The sequence below is a fragment of the Lutra lutra genome, chromosome 11, assembly GCF_902655055.1.
Source record: "Lutra lutra chromosome 11, mLutLut1.2, whole genome shotgun sequence".
NCBI classification, from domain to species: Eukaryota; Metazoa; Chordata; class Mammalia; order Carnivora; family Mustelidae; genus Lutra; species Lutra lutra.
Window position 1 is genome coordinate 26,672,526 of NC_062288.1, and position 23,033 is coordinate 26,695,558.

The 23,033-nt window shown below is 37.7% G+C and overlaps 1 protein-coding gene and 1 pseudogene across 9 annotated transcripts in view; both read right to left on the minus strand.

Annotated features, from left to right (window-relative positions):
* CACNA2D1 (calcium voltage-gated channel auxiliary subunit alpha2delta 1) overlaps positions 1-23,033 on the minus strand; it is a 506,784-nt gene that overhangs the window by 94,613 nt on the left and 389,138 nt on the right. For all 9 annotated transcript variants that reach the window (XR_007121393.1, XM_047694238.1, XM_047694237.1 and 6 more), the window contains exon 10: positions 22,250-22,349. Coding sequence is in view for 8 of the 9 variants with exons in the window: in XM_047694238.1 (XP_047550194.1) it covers positions 22,250-22,349 (100 nt within the window). In the remaining variant the exon portion in view is untranslated. The remainder of the gene's footprint in view (positions 1-22,249; positions 22,350-23,033) is intronic.
* Positions 2,043-2,133, minus strand: LOC125081525 (uncharacterized; annotated as a pseudogene).

Here is a 23,033-nt window from a genome sequence, read left to right on the forward strand (position 1 = left end):
GATAATTTCGGTGCCAAAATAAACTGTTAACCTCTCAGATGAAGTAATTAAAACTCTTAGTTTTATAAAGACAGGATTTTTGTTCTCAGGTACTCCTCACAAAATGTTTCTGAGAGATAACTCTGCTGCCCCTTGGATAAAAACGAAATGGTGGCACATCGTAAGTCAAAGAATCTTCAAGTTCCTCGAAAGCAAGCTTGTGTAGGAATGGCATCCTCGTGGGATGTCATAACACATTTTCACAGGGCACCGAGTCTACCTTTGAAACTGTTAGTGGATCAGTGCTTTTCCTCTAGAAACATTAAGAATTAAAGACAAAAGAAAACCCAAAGTGCTATTATTTGACTTGGAACTGCAGAGAAACAGAAGCAGCCCACTGAATCTTTGACCATTCAGCTCACCTTTCATTTTTACTCCTTCCCCTAATCCATGTGTCACATAAACTCTTACAAAGACAGACTTGCTTTAGGGTGTTTTGCATATTGCTTAATTATAAAACATTCTTTAATGGGCAAAAAAAAGGACAAAATTTATAATTTCTTGGTTTCTGAAAAATTGTTCAGTATCTAAATTATTCCTCAGAACTTGTCTTAATGATTTGTTTTCTCTTTTTTCCATGTAAAAGCAAAATGGCAGGCTCAAACTGCACATAAACCAGCAGAAAACCTCAAATTCAGATTAGCCTGCTTTGAAACAAGGGTATTTTTTAAATTACAAAATAAAATTGAGGGCACCTGGGTGGCTCAGTGGGTTAAGCCGCTGCCTTCGGCTCAGGTCATGATCTCAGGGTCCTGGGATCGAGTCCCGCATCGGGCTCTCTGCTCAGCAGGGAGCCTGCTTCCCTCTCTCTCTCTCTGCCTGCCTCTCCGTCTACTTGTGATCTCTCTCTGTCAAATAAATAAATAAAAATCTTAAAAAAAATACAATTGAACTTATTTATATAATATAACCAATAACTTATGCAACCAATTTATATTATGTAAAATTATTAATTTAAACGAATTACCTAAATTAAATTACAATGCAATTTTGAGTATTGGGCGGTTGAGTATTGAGTATAATGCTGGTGTCAGGAGCTATCTGCGTGTTGGACACCAGAGGGCAGTGCAGGAAAATAAAAGCAAAGTGAACACAGGGTGTGATCTTTAAAATTCTTGGTTAGGTTTCATTCTTATTAAAAATACTTCATTTTGATTCTCCGATTTTTATAAGAAATTTGTAAGCCAGGGTTAGTATAAGGAAACAAGATGGTTATCCTAAAACTCAGAGAAACAGGTGATAACATTTATCCATACACATATGCACATTATACTCCCAGGGAAGAATGATTTTAAGGTTCCTTAAGCAATTATTGGCAACTTACCTTACAGAAATTGCATGCCCATTTATACTATATTTATAACGATCTCATCCCACTTTCATGAATACTTAACATTTTTATTTCCTAAATTCTAAGAAAAAGATTACTTCAATCTTTCAATTACTTGAATTTCCTTGATAGCTAGCAATGCAAAACTTTTTTCTCATATATTAATTTACATATAATCTTGTGAATTGTCTTATTTTTTTTTGGTTTGTTGCCTACTTTCCAATTATAACTTTTAAACCTATTCTTTATGACTTCTTGAACTACGCTTACATAACTATTCATTAATCAGATAAATTTCATCTATATTCTCTACTAATATGTGATGGTTTTGTTTGCTTATTTTACACTGTAACACTTAGTCAGGGTGAAACTGATTTCCCCTAATAGTATGAGGGGACAATGACATGAAGTGGTTTTTTTCCTAGATGGCAAATTTCCCTTTTATTGAACTATTACTGGTTCGTGATCCATTCTTTATAATGAGTTAGGATTTGGGATACAATTCTGGAACTTTTTTTATTCCTTTACTAACTTCTTACCTTTAATATTAATAACACAAATATAAGCTAATGTATATGGAGAATAACAACTGCACCAGGCTAAGCACTTACCATGCGGTAATTCACGTAACCTTCACCAAGCTTATGGTTTTGTTTTGTTTTTTTTAAGATTTAAAAATAAATGCTTCATGAATTTGCATGTCATTTCTGCATAGGGGCCATGCTAGTCTTCTCCGTATTGTTCCAATTTTAATATATATATATGCTGCTGAAGTGAGCACTCGTTTTAGTTTTAATACTTTCCATGATGCAGTTGAGGAAATGAGACAGAGTATTAAGCAAAGCACCCAGAGTCACCCAGTGACCAAGAATCAGAGCTCTGCTTTAGCCCCAAATGCCTGACACACTCTTATCTCCAGTGTCTCATCATTTTCAATTTATACCAAAAGTATAAGCTGCCATACCCTGTCACGCTGCTTCTTCCACACTGTTTTTCTGTTGAACTTTGGAATTATATTTTTTATCTTATTCAAATTAACACTTACCAATAAATTTTGGACAAACTGACATCATCATGAGTCTCCTATTCATTTCAAGAAGAGATATATAAATACATCTCCACTTCAGCTCTGGTACATGTATCTCATATTCTCTTTTCTCAAATGCAGATTCTAAATATATTATTAAAAGTATATGATGTTTTGCAAATACAGTGAATAGGATTCCAATTTCTATTATGAGTCCCTGTCCAGGGAAAAGCAGCAGGGGTGATCACTCTGGCATAGTTAGAGATGACATAAATTTGTTAGTAGAATAGAGATGACATAAATTTTGTTAGTAGCACTCTGGGACTTGAAAACTCTCATTTGCAAATTGATATTGCTATCCCCCAACACTGGCTGCTGGTTTTCTGTGGCCTATTGTATGAATAAATTGATAAAGAATTTTCCACCTTTTAATCCAATTTAGGAAAGTCAGGTCTAGCCCAAGCCCTGCCTCTAATAATCATCAATGGCCACAAATGATTCAATTGTGTCCTCTGAGCTGCAGTTTCCTTCTTTCTGGAAGAAAAGGGAGGTGGGGGTGCGGTACATTACTAGATCAACTAGAAAGGCCCTCAAATTCTAAAATCTTAACATTTAAATCTGATAGTTTTAAATATCAAAGGAATTACTTTTAAAAAAGGAATAATGAATTCTGTAAATGTCAAAAGAAAGCCACATCAATGAAATTGAAGATAATGACATTATTAAGACAAAACTTATTTGCCTGTAATTATAAATCATTGCCCACCAAAACTTTTGGTGTCTTTACTTTTAAACAAATACTTCAAGCAGTTTTTTTTCCTTTTTTCTTTCTTTCTTTCCTTTTTTTTTTTTTTTTGGAGAGAAACAGAGCACTTGCATGGGGGCTGGGAGTGTAAGGGAAGAGGGAGAGAAACCTAAGCTGACTCCAGGCCCAGTACAGAGCCTGAAGCAGGGCTCAATTTCTCAACCCCAAGATCATGACCTGAGCTAAAACCAGGTGTAAGATACTTAACCAACTGAGCCACTCAGTTGCCCCTAAGCAAATATTTCAATTAACTTAAATCATGACATGCCCAAAATTCAGTCTGTTGACTTTTGCTAAAATGTTGAGTAAGTTTGTGAATTAGCCCAACTATCATTTTAATACATTATGTTTATATTTTGATACAGAAAACTTCTAAACCTCTCTAATTACATGAACTTAGAATTTTAAACAATTGAGGGCATACTATTTTTTTTGCTTCCGAAGTAATTTGTACTAAGCTTCCTCACTCATCTCTACTTGATATTTATGTTTTCTTTCTCAACCATCACTTTGTCAGCCACTGTGGAATCCTGATTCCACAGCATGTGCCCATCTAGAAATATGGGCAGGTTCTCTCCATTATTCTTTTTTTCTTTTTTTTTTTTTTAAGAGTATTCTTAAATTTTTTAAAATTTATTTGGAGGCGGGGGAGGCAGACAGATACTCCTGGGCAGGCTCCATTACATGACTCTGAGATCATGACCTGAGCCAAAATCAAGAATTGGACACTTAACCAACTGAGCCACTCAGGCACCCCTACATGATTCTTAAGATATAATAAACATATCAGTATGATTTTTATCACAGTTTTTTTTTCATATCCCTGTGGAAATTTGAACACCGACTCCCAATGATGCAACTTTAATGAAATGATTAACTGATCGTATACTCTTTGATCTTTTCCTCTTTACCAACAATGTGAGGCAATGTTGGCCAACGCACTCAATGTTTTTATGGTGCCTGAAGATGATTGCCTGGAATGTCTTCCCTAGTTGAATTTGCCTAAAGAACTTCCCTAGTGGATTTGCCCAAAGAATATACATATATAATAGATTTGCCGAGAAGAGATGCTACAATACAGATACAGTGAGGATGACTCTTGTCATTTAAGAACACAAAAATGTCCCATCACTGGTTGAAATTTTTATAAAATTCTGATAACTATGTAGGACTTCCCTCTCCCTGCACTATTACAACAACAAAAAAAATACTCAATTGAAGAAGCCCCGCTATGTGCCTTAGAGTTTTCTATATACATTAACATTTCGGCTAAACAGTATAGACAGTGTTTCTATACCCAAAACAAGGAAAATAAAACCATCCATTGGTGCAGAGGTGGGAGTACAAGGATACAGAAGATAAACAACGAACATGTATATAAAGTATCAGGTGGAGACAAACATTATGAGAAAGGAAATGAGGTAAACTGATCAACATAGTTACAGTGATTGTATAACTAAAACAGGAAAGATACTGGAGGTGAGGTAGTCAAGGGGGTCCTCTCAAATAAGGAAGCATTTGAGCAAACATCTGAGCAAAGTGGGGGAATCAGCATGCATCTATCTAGACTCAGCAAGTATCAAGACTCGGGGTAAACAGAAGTGATTTCTAATCTGTGCATATGTGTAAGACACGTACCTAATAGAACAAATATATTTTTTAAGGATGGTTAGTAACATCACCAGTGAATTCTCTTCAATATGAAATAGCATTTAGGATCAACAAAAGGACTACCAACACCAGCCGAAGACCTGATATTCAAAGTAACTCAGTACCACTAAAATCAAATATATAAATATACATAAATACATATATATATTTGAAAATATATTTCAATTATATAAATATTTTAAAAATTTAGAGTTTGATTATGGTAGAAACTAAAGACAAAACTGTATGAAGAAGATACCTATCGATAGAACATAGGGTTAAGCAGGAGAGAGATCATGAGGAGTGCCAAAAATTTCTGGCAATATGTTTATGGTGCAAACATTGGATGAAACATTAAAAAGATAAATTATGAGAAAAAGCAAAAGCCATATTTGGAATTTATAACAGAACTTAATATGTAAATAGTCACTTTATGAAAAAATCCCTTACAATGAAACATGTAACAAAAAAATATTTTCAGGTCTTAGTCCATGTTCTCAAGCTCTAGCATCAACATCCAAATTCTCAAAATGCTTTAGAACCATATGAATGTGTTGAAATGAGATTCTGCTATTTGCAAATTAAGGTTAAAGTTTATGCATTCTGCAAGTAAGCACCTTAGTGTAGTAGCAATTTATGTTTCAGTTTCTGCTGATTTGAAATTGACTAAGTAATTAGGAGCAAACATGATAGTTGAACTTAAGTAACTATGAGCAACTAGGCTAAACCTACAGCTCACGTCAGCCCAAGCCACTCTTTACCTCTTGTCATAATTAAATGAATACACGGACCCTGAATAATTTGATCCAGTAAATAGTGATACACAACTCTGCTTCTTGGGCATGGACTCTTTTCCCAGTTCTTCAAGTCCCAGCAAGTAAGTGCTAACTTTTATATTTTTAAAAACAACAGGTCAGTTCAAAAGAGAAGTATTCCTTCTGGCTCACCATAAGTATTTATTACTCTGCCATTCCTAAAACTGAAGATGTAGGGGGAGAGGTAAGGTGATGGAGGAATGGGGGACTCTGTTTCAACTGGTACCTGAGTTTAGCTAGATATCTACCAAGCCACTCTGAATAACCATGAAATCAGCCTGAGATGTAAGATTATACAACTGGATCACTACAGGGGCAGAGGATCATCAGTGGAGAGGATGCACCTTGCCAGGATTTTGGTTGATGTTTTTGGCTGTACATCCCCTCAACCACAACTCAACAGAGTATCTAGAAGGAGGAACTCCCAACAAAGAAAAGACCCACAGACAATGGCCTCCCCTGCAGACCTAATAGATATGCATATAAGCAAGATGTCAGAAACAGACCTCAGGGTAACAGTTATGGAGACAATAGCTAGGCTGGAGAAAACCAATAATGGCAACATAGATTCCCTAAGGGCAGAAATAAGAGCTAATCAAGCTGAACTTAAAAATTCCATAAATTAGATGCAGTGTAACCCAGATTCTCCAACAGCTAGAGTAAATGAGGTAGAACAATGAATTAGTGATCTAGAAGACACACTGACAGAAAGGAACAGGAAGAGGCCTGGAGCAAACCCCTTAAAATCCATGAAAACAGAATTAGAGAAATAAATGATGCCATGAAACATTCCAATGTCAGAATTATTGGGATCCTTGAGGGGGTGGAGAGAGAGAGAAGACTAGAGGATACATTTGAGCAAATCCTAGCTGAGAACTTCCCCAATCTAGGGAATGAAACAAACATTTGTGTCTTAAAGGCAGAGAGGACCCTTCCCAAGATCAAGAAGAAGAGACCAATGTCACAGGATGTAATAGTAAAACCTGCAAATCTCAAAACCAAGGAAACCATCTTAAGAGCAGTTAGGGGGAAGAGATTCCTTACATATAGAGGGAGGAACACCAGCATAATGTCAGACCTGTCCACAGAGACCTGGCAACCCAGAAAGGGCTGGCAAGACATATTCAGGGTACTAAATGAAAAGAACATGCAGCCAAGGATACTTTATCTGGCAAGGCTGTCATTCAGAATGGATGGGGAGATAAGGAGCTTCCAAGACTGGCAGAAATTGAAAGAGTATGTGACCACTAAGCCAGATCTGCAAGAAATATTAAGGGGGATTCTATAAAAGAAGACCCCTAGAGTGATGGAGAACAGAAATTTATAGAGAGAATCTATAGAAACAAGGACTTCACAGGCAACATGATGACAATAAAAACATGTCTTTCAATAATCACTCTAAACACAAACAGCCTAAATGCTCCCATGGAAAGGCCCAGGGCTGCAGATTGGATAAAAAGACAGGACCCATCCATATGCTGTCCACAAGAGATTCATTTTGATCCAAGCCTCACTCAAAAAAATTGAAAAATCCCAAATTCACTAACTAACTTTACATCTTAAAGAACTGGAGAAAAAATAACAAATGAGGCTGAAGCCATGTATAAGAAGAGAAATAATTAAGATAAGAGCAGAGATCAATGAATTAAAAACCAGAAATACAGTAGAACAGATCAATGAAACTAGAAGCTGGTTCTTTGAAAGAATTAATAAGATCAATAAACCACTGGCCAGACTTATCCAAAAGAAAAGAGAAAGGACCCAAATTAATAAAATTAGGAAAGAAAGGGGAGAGATCATGACTAACACCAAGAAAATAGAAACAATTATCAGAAACTATTAACAACAACTATATGCCAATAAATTAAGCAACAAAGAAGAAATGGATGCATTCCTGGAAATCTATTAACTACCAAGACTGAAGCAGGAAGAAATTGACAACGTGAACAGACCAATAATCAGTAACAAGATTGAAGCAATGATAAAAAACCTCCCAAAAAACAAGACTCCGGGGCCTGATGGATTCTCTGGGGAAGTCTACCAAACATTCAAAGAAGAAATAATACCTACTCTCCTGAAGCTGTTTCAAAAAATAAAAAAAGAAGGAAACCTTCCAGACTCATTCTATGAGGCCACTGTTACCTTGAGTAAGAAGCCCCCATCAAAAATGAGAAGTTCAGACCAATATCCCTGATGATTACAGATCCCAAAATTCTCAACAAGATACTGGCAAATAGGACCCAAAAGTACATTAAAAGGATTCTCCATCATGACCAGGTGGGATTTATCCCTGGGATGCGAGGGTGGTTCAACATTCACAAACCAATCAATGTGATAGAACACATTAATAAGAGGAGAGAGAAGAGCCATATGGTCCTTTCAATTGATGTAGGAAAGCATTTGACAAAATACACTATCCTATCCTGATTAAAACTCTTCAGGGCATAGGGATAGAGGGAACATTCCTCAATATCACAAAAACCATCTATGAAAAGCCCACAGTGAATATTATTCTCAATGGGGAAAAGATGAGAGCCTTTCCCTTAAGATCAGGAACATGACAAGGATGCCCACTCTCATTACCATTGTTCAACATAGAACTAGAAGTCCCAGCAAAAGCAATCAGACAGCAAAAAGAAATAAAAGGTATTCAAATTGGCAAAGAAGTCAAACTCTCTCTCTTTGCAGATGACATGATACTTTATGTGGAAAACCCAAAAGACTCGACCCTCAAATTACTAGGACTCATATAATTCAGTAATGTGGCAGGACACAAAATCAATGCACAGAAATCACTTGCTTTCCTATACACTAAAAATGTAACTGTAGAAAGAGAAATTAGGGAATTGATTCCATTTACAATAGCACCAAAAACCATAAGATACCTTGGAATAAACCTAACCAAAGAAGTGAATGATCTATACTCCAGAAACTACAGAACACTTATCAATGAAGTTGCAGCAGACACAAAAATATGGAAAAACATTCCATGTTCATGGATTGGAAAAATAAACATCATTAAAATGTCTATGTTGCCCAGTGCAATATATACTTCTAACGTCATCCTGATAAAACTACCATTGGCATTTTTCAAAGAGCTGGAACAAACAATCCTAAAATTTGTATGGAACCAGAAAAGATCCCGAATCACCAAGGAAATGTTGAAGAGAAACAATGCTGTAGGCATCGTGTTGCCTAATTTCAAGCTATACTACAAAGCTGTCATCACCAAGACAGCATGGTACCGGCACAAAAAAAAGACACACAGATCAACGGAAAAGAATAGAGAGCAGAGATATGGACCCTCAACCCCATGGTCAACTAATCTTCAACAAGGCAGGAAAAAATATTCAGTGGAAAAAAGACATTCTCTTCAATAAATGGTGCTGGGGGAAAAGGTCAGCTATATACAGAAAAATGGAACTCGACCATTCTCTTATACCATAAACAAAGATAAACTCTAAATGGATGAAAGACCTCAATGTGAAACAGGAATCCATCAAAATCTTAGAAGAGAACATAGGCAGTAACCTCTTCTCCATCGACCACAGCAATTTCTCTCAAGACAACGTCTCCAAAGGCAAGGGAAACAAAAGTGAAAATGAATTTTTGGGACGTCAACAAGATAAAAAGCTTCTGCAGGGCAAAGGAAACAGTTAATAAAACAAAAAGGAAAGCCAGAGAATAGAGAAGATATTTACAAATGACACTACAGATAAAGGGCTGATATACAAGATCTATAAAGAACTTCTCCAAACTCAACATCCCCCCCCCAAAAAAAAAGTCAAAAAAGGGGCAGAAGACATGAACAGACACATCTCCAAAGAAGACATACAAATGGCTAACAGACACATGAAAAAATGTTCATCATTCGCCATCAGGGAAATTCAAATCAAAACCACACTGAGATACCACCTTACACCAGTTAGAATGGCAAAAATGGACAAGGCAAGAAACAACAAATGTTGGAGAGGTTGCAGAGAATGAGGAACCCTCTTACAATGACAATGGGAATGCAAGTTGGTGCAACCACTTTGGAAAACAAGTGGCAGCTCCTCAAAAAGTTAAATATAGATCTACCCTATCACCCAGCAATTGCACTACTTGGCATTTACCCCAAAGATAAAGATAAAAAGAAGGGCCATATGCACCCCAATGTTCATAGCAGCAATGTACACAATAGACAAACTGTGGAAAGAGCCAAGATGCCCTTCAACAGAAGAATGGATAAAGAAAATGTGATCTGTATATACAATGGAATATTACTCAGCCATCAGAAAGGGTGAATACATTCAATTTTTGCATCAACATGGATGGGACTGGAGGAGATTATGCTAAATGAAATAAGTCAAGCAGAGAGAGTCAAATATCATATGGTTTCACTTATTTGTGGAGGATAAGGAATAGCATGGAGGACATTAGGAGAAGGAAGGAAAAAATAAAGGGGGGGGGGGGAAATTGAAGGGGGAGACAAACCATGAGAGACTATGGACTCTGAGAAATAAAATGAGGGTTTTAGAAGGGAGGGGGGTGGAGAGATGGGTGAGCCCAGTGATGGGTATTAACAAGGGCACAGATTGCATGGAGCACTGGGTGTTCCACACAAACAATGAATCACAGAACACTACATCAAAAACTAATGATGTATTGTATGGTGACTAACATAGCAAAAAAAAAAAAAGTTTTTTTAACTGAAAATATAATTTCTAAGTACCAAAAACTTTTAAGTACCAAAAGTTTCTAAGTACCAAATTTTTAATATACTACATAATTAATGGAAAAAATAGTTATCATGCTTGTCAACACCTTCTTATAAACTTTCCTTCTACTTGCAAAGCAATAAAGTTATCCTCTGGCACTCTCTTTCTTTAAAACTAAATAACCTTGATTACGTACCCTGTTATTATATCTCTAAATCTGTCCTTTGAGAGTTTTCTCTTCACAGCCCATAATTTCTTTATGAGTCTTTTGAATGAAGGTAATTTTAAAAAGCATCCATCTTAACCTTTTAAAAAACATTAAGTATATATGAAAGAGAGAACTTTGGTTCCTTTAAGAAACCTAACTCTACTCCTTCCTTCCTTTTAGTACATCCCTCCAAAAAGCAAATGGCTACACTATAAAAATATTCATAAACATCTGTAGTACTAGTAATGTTATGAAATACCAAGATCTTAAAATCTACATCAATAATAAGCACTATAAGTTACAAGAAGTTCCAGACACATGCCTTGCTGGGCTTTGCTAAATGCACCTCCCGAGCAGGACTTCCCAATTTCCTCACTGCTGAGGGCTCACTTGAGAGAGAGGTGCTAAGTGAAGATTCTGCGTTGTCGGGTGTGGGGCCGGGCGTCTGCATTCCTAATCAGCTGCCAGGTGCTGCTCGTGCTGCTGGCCCACAGGCCCCACTTGAAGTTGCAAGGGTATGAACTACCATATTCTTGTTCGACATAAAAGAGATATGAATCCATATAAAAATTTCTTGAAATGTAGATAATGATGATTTTATAAGACATGAAATTACTCTCCTAGAACTCGCTTGTCACAAAAGTGCATTGGCATGCCAGGTATCTGTTACTTCATTTGTGACCTGCATCTGCTTTCTAAGGGTGGGGAAAAAACAAAAAAACAAAAAAAAAACAAAAACACCAAAAAGAAAACCACTTTCAAATGTAAATCGTGCAACAACATACATATATGCTCACTGTCATATGCCAAGTAAAAAAAGTTCTAAGCTAACCAAACCATTCCCTTGTCTAGGAATGCAAGAGACCTATTTTGGAAGGAAAACCAGAATTTAAAGCACGTGAGAAAAGGCACAATCCAAATCACGTCTTTCGTGCAGATACAGTGTAATTTCGTACTTAAATGAACCTCCACTCTGCGATAAGTCGGTGTTAAACTGTCAAGTCAGAAACCGGGAGTACGGAGGTTTCATCCTAACCGCAAGCTCATCAGTGAGCCTAAGGCTGTGTGTCATCTCTCTGCAGTTCCACCCGCGCATCTGAGAGGCAGTTTTGTCTGTGGTAAGTGGGAAGCAGGTCACCCAAGCAGAGGTGAGCCTCATTAGCGCCACCAGCAGGACATCGTGATCCGCCCTGTCCAGCTTCCCCCTGTGATGGCTGGGGCTCCGCACTCCTCAGCCTGCACCTGCATTTAGAGACTATCACTTCCAGAACGGTTGTTTGGTGACTATAATCTGGGCGAAGAGTAGAACTTACTTTACAAAAGTTCTCTCCTACAACTTACAGCGAAGATATTATAAGGAAGTATATTGTGATTATTTCTTTCTCATGAATGTTCACAGATTATACTTATAATGACTCCAAGCTAGAAAAACTTACAAGTAGAAAACGGGACTGAAAAACCCTTCATGTCATCCCGGCATTTGCATCTAATTCTTAAGTAATGAGGTCTGTTATTTTATTGAAGCACATGCCCTTCTTCTTCAGTTGTTAACTTTTCACATACTTGTCATCATGGGCACACACTTTCTTTTCATCCTCCTCTGGCTCGTGGTATTTTACTTTGGAAAGGTCAAACTCCCTCACTTTCAGAAACAAATTCCAGCCACTGTGTCAACAGCTGAAATTATGCCTGTAAGTCAGAACGCTGCGGCTGCTACCATCAACCACTCACTTCCTTCAAAGCACGCAGCCGGACTAGTGTGCAATCAGCTACATTATGCGTGCATGAGCTCAACCCAATAGGGGGCTCTCCTTCTGCAACATGGACCCTGGAGATAATCCAGAAGGCAGTAGGACATGACATGGCCGTACTTCTGACCTCTTACACATGATTGAAGCGTAACACTTATCTGTTCTTCACAAAATATTAAGAGACTTAGAAATGTAAACCTAAAAATGGAAAAAACTCTGTCGGGAGTTCTAGGCAACTTTGGCAAGTGCTTCTATCTACTGCATCCCAGCTCTTTGGATGACTCACACGAGCTTTGGTATGAGGAGGAAGAGAAATGCGTGATGGCTTTGTGGAAAAATTACGGTCAGAGTTAATTACACAATCACGACAGGCTTCCTGAGTACCTTAATGTAATGACTCCCTGAAGTTATAAAAACTAAAAGTTCCAACATTTCTTTCCTAGACTTTCAGTTTCAGAGGAAAAAAAAAAAAATACATGCACACGTGTGTACACACACACCAGGACATTATAAATACATTTTGAAGAGTTTTTTCCTTAGAATTTCCATGTCATTAAATTGTAAAATTTGCATTTAATGAGAAAGACCTATCTGTTGAAGACAAAAAAAATATTTTTGCTTTTCTCTTACCAAAATGATGAATAATAATTCATTCTCTTTACATGTATCACTTTCAGTCATTCAATTTCAGGCATTTTATAGCTCCAAAATATAGCATGGTAACTAATAAAGCTGAAGAATTTCTTTTAAACTATTAAGTTTATTTGGTTGATATTAAATATTATATAAATGCAATTAAGAGCATATGAAGTTGATAGGAGCAAAAGACGCATGATAAAGCAAGTAAATACATATATTAAAAGAAAATATATTACCTAGGCAGGATGTATAATCCAATATAATGTTTAAGTGTTCAGATGCAATTTTAAGAACAATCCAATTTGGGGCACCTGGGTGGCTCAGTGGGTTAAAGCCTCTGCCTTCGGCTCAGGTCATGATCCCAGGGTTCTGGGATCGAGCCCCGCATCGGGCTCTCCTCTCAGCAAAGAGCCTGCTTCCTCCTCTCTCTCTGCCTGCCTCCCTGACTACTTGTGACCTCTCTGTCAAATAAATAAAAAATATCTTTAAAAAAAAAAAAAAAAAAAAAGAACAATCCAATTCATATATGATTTTTCAAGCCAAAATACGGAAACATTTACTGAAAGAATTTCTCCACCAAAACAAAAAATAATTCTTTTTAAAAAATGAATAAATTTAATCTTAAAACTAATTTCTTTTTGCTTTTATAACATAATTATATTCTATCTTAGAAGTTCTAACAATTCCAATATTTCGGAATATATCAGATTTCACAATAAAATCAGTTTTATTTTATAAAAATAAAAAAATTTTATATTTTCCTCAGCATTCAGCCACATAACTTTATGGTTATATATAGACTCATACACAAAGATGGCTGTGCTCCAATTCTGTCTTCTAAGAACAATAATAGTACCTACCTCACAAGGCAGCTGTAAAGACTAAATGAGTTACCATGGAAAACACAGAGAGTAGTTCCTGCCACAAAAGCAGTGTTAAAAAAAAAAAAAAATCACACTGAAAAGTCCCTATGAATTGTGATTAAATGAAGGTTAATACATAAATAAGATAAAAAATGAACACATAACTACCTGAGATCTTGTTCATACTGATTAGTGAAGGGCAAATCTAAGCCTGGTATAATCAGCTCATTTAAAATCAATCAGTGACTTTTCAATCATGAAAATGCACTAACGATTTTTCTGAAATAATAAAATTAAACAACAGTACACAGTTAATAAAAAATTCAGAGTATAGTTGGCAAAAATGTCTTTTTATTATAAATGAGGATCATAAATGATGAAAGTAAATTAAAGGAACTAATTGAAACTAAACAAGACAATATACAGGAGCTGAGACCAGCAATAAATTTCTTTGGGAGGAGAGTGGGAAATCACGATGGCTTCATCTTTCAAATAGCTTCCTGCATTATTTGCCTTACAATCTCCCTGGGTAGTGCATTTTCCAGTATCATCCTTCTTTCTGATTTTTGTATACATAACTGGGTATTTTCATATTTAACTTGAGATATTGAGATACACTATTTCCAGTTCTTTCTACAATCAACATATTCCATTTGCCAATGCACCTGTAGCTTACACAGTCAAGCTGCATCAAGTAAGGACGCACAGTATGGATCTGAGAAGAGCTGCCAATGAACCGACAAGGTCTACTGGCTCACAGAAACCACAAGGAAGTATCTTGCAATTATGTTTCTTAAGAAGTCAGTTAGCAATTTTCTTTAAAACAATACATATTTAAAAGCCTTAGTATTTCGGGGTGCCTGGGTGGCTCAGTGGGTTAAGCCTCTGCCTTCGGCTCGGGTCATGATCCCAGGGTTCTGGGATCGAGCCCCGCATCGGGCTCTCTGCTCAGCAGAGAGTCTGCTTCCTCCTATCTCTCTCTGCCTGCTTCTCTGCCTACTTGTGATCTCTGTCAAATAAATAAATAAATAAAATCTTTAAAAAAAATAAAATAAAAATTTAAAAAAATCTTTTTAAAGCATATTTATTAATAGCATTGTTTAGTTTCTAGCTAAGGCAGATGCTACTGATGTCCCATCCATATTTCCATGCACGCCAGCCCAAATTTAACTGCCTGAGATTTCTGCAAGCCTTTTGCCTGTGTACGTGTTGGCCTGGGAACCCCAGAGAATTGATGTCTCCTGGGAGCAACTATTAACTTTAAATACTCCAGCCCATTTTCCTCTTGGAAGCGATAACTCTGAATCATGTAATGTACGGATTCTTAGAACTACCCAGAGCATTAAGCTGTACTTATGCAGAGTGGTAATTTATTTGATAAACCATCAAATAAATTATTATTTATTTGAAAAACCATCAAATAAATTATTATTTATTTGATGGTTTATTATTTATTTACTATTTATTATTTTTTCTCTCTCTTTTAAACTTCTCACACTTCTCTTAAGTATTTCCTAGAGTTACTTTCTCAATAGATGATTTGTACTTAAATCTTTGTCTCAGAGACTGTTTCTGGGGGAACCCAGTCTAAGTTGATACTGGCAGTGGTTTTAGGAAGCAGATCCTCAGGATGGGATTGTAGAATTAAATCATCACTCTGATGAGTCTCACCAGCCATATGACAACAAAGACTCCACTGGGAATTGACCGTATACGCGTCATAACTAGGGTCAAGAAAACCCCTCAGAGGCTGTAGCATCACAAATTCCAAGCGTTTCACCTCCAGTGATTGGAACACAATATAGATTGAAGGGAAGGTGCCTACCATTTCAGATATATAGTCGCAATATTAATCATAAAGGCTTGGAGTTGGTGGGTTGTTGTTATATTCGCTGAAGAAAATGATAACATCAAGTCAGTGAACTATCAACTGAAGGCAGTGTGTGTACTGCAGAAGACTTCTAGGGCAAACAATGAAGAGATTCCCATCTCCTGTTGTGAAGTCAACGTGCGCCAGAAATAGGCACAGTATGTGCTTTTCAGAGTTGCATCCTTAAAAAGGACGCTGCATTTGGAGACTTGTCAGGCTTCTATGTTACAGTCGGGGCAATGCTAGGCAAATAAAGGGACCCTAAGTGTAGAACATCCAGGTGAGTGCAACTGAGATCCATGAACTTCCAGATTCCCCTATACCCTCTGGATAGGCAGAAGTAACCTCTTCCACCTAGAAGATAGTAGTTTGTCTGTTCCTAAACACCATAAAAGATGACAGGGGTTCTCCTGAAGATCTGATCTCATTTTCCCTCATGGCTTTAAGCAACAAGTAGGTAAGGTCTCAAAACATCCCATCTGGCAAAGAAGTCTCTGCTCCAGGAAAACAAAAAGAAGAGATAGAGAGAGAAAGAGAGAGACACTATTCAATGGAAGAGATATAAGACCTGCACAGTAGGAACCAGAAGGTCATAGGAGGATATGCAGGGAAGGGATGCTGAGGGATCATGAGGCAACATACACCCAGTCAGCAGTGTGGTATGGGGGAATAAGCAGTTTGAGAGAAGAGACACACAGACTCCTACCCAGTGGCAAATGGCTTGAATGGTTGGCCAATGCCCTGGAGGAGCCAGACTGGAAGACCTTCCCCAAACAAAGTATCCTGGAGAAACAGCATGAGGATGTACCTACAGAGTAGGCATGGAAAGTGCAAATTGCTCTGTTTCACATCAATGACCACTAAAGAGCATTCATCACAAAGTACTGAACAACTGGGTAGATGAGTTGTCACTGGAGGTCATCCAGCCTTTTTGTGTGGCAAATGTAGTGCTTGCAAAATGGGCTCATAAATACTGTAGCAGGGTAGTGGGGATGGGAGCAGGGAGGGGGGAGACGGAAACAGATACACACAGAGAGAAAAAAAGACATGAGAGAATATTATACATGGGCCTAAAAGCATAGGCTGTTTCTCACCTAGTGTAATATAGCTACAGACACTGGTGAATGACCAAACAATTGTCCAATGTTTATTCTTCAATATAGTACCACCTTTCAAAAAGACAAACGACAATGTCATGTCAATTAGATAATCATCAATTTCATACCTCTCTAGAGGGGGTGGGATACATTGTTTCTTGTTACTGACAAACATTCTACTTATGAGTTCCTTTCTTGTTCACGGTGCCTCTCCCAGGTACACATACTACCTGATTCAGCATCATGGGATATCACCATGGGGTTGTGCATCAGCTGCATAACCAAGAACCTCTTTTATGGGAAATGAGGTCCAATAATGGGCACATGAACATGGGATCCACCGGGGCCACCATTTACTGCCCTACTTAGGAGCTGCCCACATGATAAAACACTGGGGCAGTCTCTTAAATGCACAATGAAGGCTCTAGCTTGGGGATGACAGTCTTTGAATTGAAATGTAGTCCTTCAAGATATAAAATGTACTCTCGACTACGGTGCTATGTTCATTGATGTGCTGGCACCAGCTTGTATCTGCTCATTTAAAAAAAATTTAATTTAAAAAGTATACTTTTCAGGAATCAGTAAAGCCGGCTGACTTCACATAAGTAGCTTGAAATCAGCCACGGTGGGAGTATTTATATTATGAAAATTAGCAAATGCTACAAATCAGCTTGCCCCTCCCCACACTGGCTCTGCCCCCAAAAGGCAGAATGCATGAGTGTGGGAACTAAGGGATGGATGTGGGAGCAGCGTCTCTCGCCACCACAGAGCGTGAGCTACTTGGGAAATCTGCCCACCCTGTGTCTGCAACTTTAGGCTATACGGACCACAAATGTTCTACTTTCCACGTGGGGGTATAAAGCTGAGGTGGTGCTCCCACCAGGGTCACAGTAAGAATTTCACTTAACCTAAATCTATACCTACTATCTCGATATTTTGGATTTCTCAAGCCAGTAAAACTATATGCAAAAAAAAAAAAAAAAAAATCTGGCAGAGCTCCAGCTGACTAGGAGATCATCCTGAAGGCTGTTGCTACATAATGTGGGGAAAGCAGAACCAAGCATAAAACTCAGAGGACTCATTCAAGCCCCTTCCGTGCTTGGTGAACACTGGACAATTTCAGGAGCTACTGTGAAATGCACACACAGAGACTGTGCATTCCCAGGCCTCTGGGTTTCAAGTTCAGGCCATCTCACTAATCAAGCTGCTGACAGAGAGTTAATGTGCAGGAAATTAGAAAGGGTATGAGAGAAGAAAAAAGATAAGTATAAATTACAGACCTTTGTTCTAATGCTAGCAACCCTCCTTCATGATGTATTCTCAGCTGGGCTTTTTGGTTGGTTTGTTGTTTTAATTGTGAGCAGTCACCTGTCTTAAAGGATCAGTGACTGGATAAAGAGGGCACTGGTGAGGTTTCTCACTACCATTACCTACAACTTTTGGTCTCAGTTTCCCCTCTTGTGGCCAAAATCTACTCTGCCTACATATGGGGAAGGCTGGTACATAAAACCCCAGATCTTTAGGGATTTCGGCAGAATAACTTTGAAATTCATATTCTAAGCAGCTTCTGGGATTCTTTAGTAGGATAAAGTTCCTTTAAATGAAGTTGAGATCCTTTAATCGGTTATCTCCCTCTTTCTCTTGACTCAATTCCACACACTCCTTTAACTGGTAGTGTTTCCTGGGATCATGTCCCAAATCAACTACCAGACTTTGAATCCATGAGTGAGAATCAGGCAGAAGCCAGTTTAAGACAATGACCATATTTAATAGCTGTTGGTTTTATATAAATTTTATTAGATAGTCTGAATCCATATCGAATTTAATGTTTTTACAATTTTCTCTTTTGTTAGGTTTTGTGATAAATGATACGTTTATGTACAAGTGAACCTAAATAACTACCTTTCTGATCATTTGAGAGATTACATTTTACCTGTTCACATTTTGTTAGGTGCTGAGCAAACGTAGAGAGCAGAGTATAAAATAAGAATGGGACGAATCAGATCTTAGGCAGTATCAAGCTTTATGAAATAATATCAAGGATACAGTCAAGCTAAAGGATTGTGAAGGTTCGGGTAAAGCAGAGCAAGATCTGGACATTGACAGTGGGTCCCCAGAGATTATGGGCTGGATCGCATCCCTTCAAATTCATACTTTGAAGTCCGAACCCCTAGTACCTCAGAATGTAACAGTATCCAAGGATAAGGTCTTCGAAGAGGTGGTTAGGTTATAATTAGGCTATTAGGATAAGGACAGCATCTACTAGGACTGGTGTCCATATAAGAAGAGACACCAGGGATGTACACGGAGAGACAGATCACCATCTAAAGACGCGGCAACAGGCAGCCATCTGTCAGCCAAGGAAGGAGGCGGCAGGAGAAACTGACCCTGCCAGCACCTTGACCTTGGAGTTCCAGCCTACAGAACCATGAAAAAATACCTTTCTATAGTTTGAGCTACCCAGTCTGTCTCATTCTGTTACGGCAGCCTTAGGAAACTAAAACACCAGGTCGTGCCTCACTGTGGTGGAGACACACATGTGGCCCAGAAGAGAAGAAGTCTCCAAAGGAGGTTTGCAGACTTCCTTGCATGTATCACCTATGGAACATTTTTACAAAGTCTTGCCTCATTGATCTTGGGTTCTACAGCTACCTTCAGCCAGTGATATCCTGCGAAAAGCATTTTAGTTATAAATCCCCTTCCTTTTCGTAAACATCATACATCCAGTTACCTGGAGTTCAGGCTAACAGAGAGATGATACTTGGTTCTCTTGACTACTTCCTTCCTAAGGATGCCCTTCCAGTGAAGGAAGTTGCTTTAACTTCATCCTCCCAAGGGGTTTCAAAGACAAATCTCTTCTTTTATGTTCAATACAAAATGACGTCACCACAAATTGCTCATTTTCATCTCTGTGCATATAACCACTTCAAATGTGAATTATATATCAATAAATGATCATGAAATATCTTGCTTAAATTCTGAGATGTGCTAACATTCATTTAGTCTGTTTTATTTGCTTTAGAGTTTGACCTCCTTTACCTATGAGTAGGAAGGTCTACTATGGTTCTTTGGAAATAAGATCTTTTAAAAAGCACATTGACATATCAGTTCTTATATTAACAATACTTTGAAAACATAATACATTATTATCATTATTAATACATCATTAGGATACATATTACCAGTGGCATTTTCCACAAAGATGGAAAAAATAACACTAAGATTTATATGGAATCACAAAAGACCCTGAAAAGCGAAAGCAATCTTGAGAAAGAAGAACCAATCTGGAGATACCACAATCCTGTATTTCAAGATACACTACAAAGTAATCAGAACACTATGGTACAGACACATAGATCAATGGAAAAGAGACACATGGATCAATAGAACAGAACAGACTCCAGAAATAAATCAACGACAAAAGAGGCAAGAATATACAATGGAGCAAAGATGGTCTCTCCAACAAACAGTGTTAAGAAAACTGGACAGCGGGCGCCTGGGTGGCTCGGTGGGTTAAGCCGCTGCCTTCGGCTCAGGTCATGATCTCAGGGTCCTGGGATCGAGTCCCACATCAGGCTCTCTGCTCAGCGGAGAACCTGCTTCCTCCTCTCTCTCTCTCTCTCTCTCTCTGCCTGCCTCTCTGCCTACTTGTGATCTCTCTCTGTGAAATAAATAAATAAAAATCTTTATAAAAAAAAAAAAAAAAAAAAAAAGAAAACTGGACAGCCACATGCAAAAGAATGAAACTGGACCATCTTCTCACACCATATGCAAATAAACCCAAAATGGGTTCAAGAGCTAACTGTGAGATCTGAAACCAGGCAGTCACTTCTCTGACATTAGCCATAGCAACATTTTCCTAGATATAGCTCCTAAGACAATCAACTATTGGGACTACATCAAAATAAGAGGCTTCTGCAAAACAAAGAAAACAGAAACAAAACAAAAGAAGCAACCTACTAAATGGTTGAAGATATCTGCAAATGATATATCCAGTAAGAGGTTAATACCCAAAATATATAACTCCTGTAACTCAAAAACCTCCCCCACCAAAAATACAAAAAACAACCCAATAAATAATGGGCAGAGGCCCTGAATATATTTTTCCAAAGAAGACAGAGAGACAGCCAACAGACACATGAAAAGATGCTCAACTTTACTCATCATCAGGGAATACATATCAAAACCACAATCAGATATTGCCTTAGACCTGTCAGAGTGGCTAATGTGAAAAAGACAAAAAACAAAAAAACAAAAAAAACAAGAGTTGGGGAGGATGTGGAGAAAAAGAAACTTTCATGCGCTACTGCTGAGAACGTAAATTGGTGCAGGCACTGTGGAAAATAACATGGACATTCCTCAAAAAATTAAAAACAGAAATACTACATGATCCCGTAATTCCAATACTAGGTATTTACCCAAAGTATATAAAAGCACTAATTCAAAAAGACCTATGTACCCCTATGTTTACTGCAACATTATTTATTATAAGCTAGATATGGAAGTGACACCCAAGTATCAACCAAAGGATGAATGGATAAAGACAGAGTGAGATACACACACTGGAATATGACTCAGCCCTCCCCTCCCACAAAAAATCTTGCCATTTGGGACAACATGGGTAGACCTAGAAAGTATTATGCTAAGTGAAATGTCAGGTGGAGAAAAAAAAATACCATATAATTTTACTTGTATGTGGAATCTAAAAAACAAAACAAATGAACAAACACCGAAGAGACTCTTAAATACAAAGAACAAACCAGTGTTGCCAGAAGGGAGGTCGGTAGGGGGAAATGGGTAAAATAAAGGGGATTAAGAGGGACAAACTTCCTATTATAAAATAAAAAGGTCACAGAAATGAAAAGTACAGAATAGGGAATATAGTTAACAATATTTTAATAAAATTGTACGGTGACAGATGGTGACAACACGTATCATTGTGATAACATATAGAATTGTTGAATCAATATGTTGTACACCTGCAACTAACATAACACTGTGTAGCGTAATTATACTTCAGTTTAAAAAAAAATAATACATTATGGATACATGTCCAGTGTGAAAAATTGAGTTTTATAATGAAGAGAAAATTGCCATCTAATGATACTGCCAAGTTGCTACTTATTAGGAGTTACAGTGATAACAGCAAGTACAGGGTTCATGTCACCTGTTTAAGCTCCTTGGTGTGAGGGAAGAATTATCTGCCATGTTTTTTTTCTTCATTATTACTTCAATTACTTCACTCATGGCAAAAGCCTTAGACACTCAAAAAGGACCTTGGCATGGAAGCATAGGAGAATTAGCAACAAGCAGAGGACTGCTCAGTAAGACAGCTTTATAATAGATCAGACCTACCTCAGCCTATCAGTGATAAAACACTATAAAATATTTAAAATCAGGGGGAGATAGAAATTGCAGAATTAATTCCACAAAAATGCAGTCAACTTATACTTACTGAAGCCACATTCACGAAATCGTCATCTGAGAGGGTTTCCAACATTTCGGAGACAGATGTTCGGATCAGTTTAAGTGTCAATCCGCTGACACTTCCACTCCTATAAAACAATGGGTCCATGACCACATACTGAAGCAACACCACACATCCTAACAATAGGAGACTTTCCCACTAACTCTAGGTCATTTATATAATATTTAAGTAATTTTACCTTCAAAAATTAGTAAAGAGAGTCACATTTCTGATGGAGTAGAAATATATTGTAAGTCCTATCAGCAACAGAATGTATACATTTCTAACTCTAACGATGAAAATTGCATGTCCAGGGATGATTTTAAGAAATTATGGATACTCATGACATATTTACTTATTGAAGAAATAGATAAACCGAATACCAGCTCTGTTAGCCAGGTTGAAGGGTTCTAGTCCTTATTTCTCTGGTCTCTACATATTCTACGGATCCTTGGCGACCTCATCTCACTGTGAGACTCACCTCTAGACAACGAACTCACCCTTCTTTATCTCTAGAGCTCTCAACTTTTCCCCACTTTTAGACTTCTGGCTTTGTTAAACAACTACAGGGTCAATATACAGAATGGCAAACTACTCCCACACATATTTTTTTTCCCTATTAATGATCTTGGTACCAATCTGGCTGGATTTCAGTCATCCAATTTCCTCCTTCCTCTCAACTTTCTCACTCTTTTGGACAACCTCTATTTTTCATTCCATTTCTCAGTTCCCAAAGAGGTGGCCTCTTCTCCATCTTCTCTCCACCCTGTGT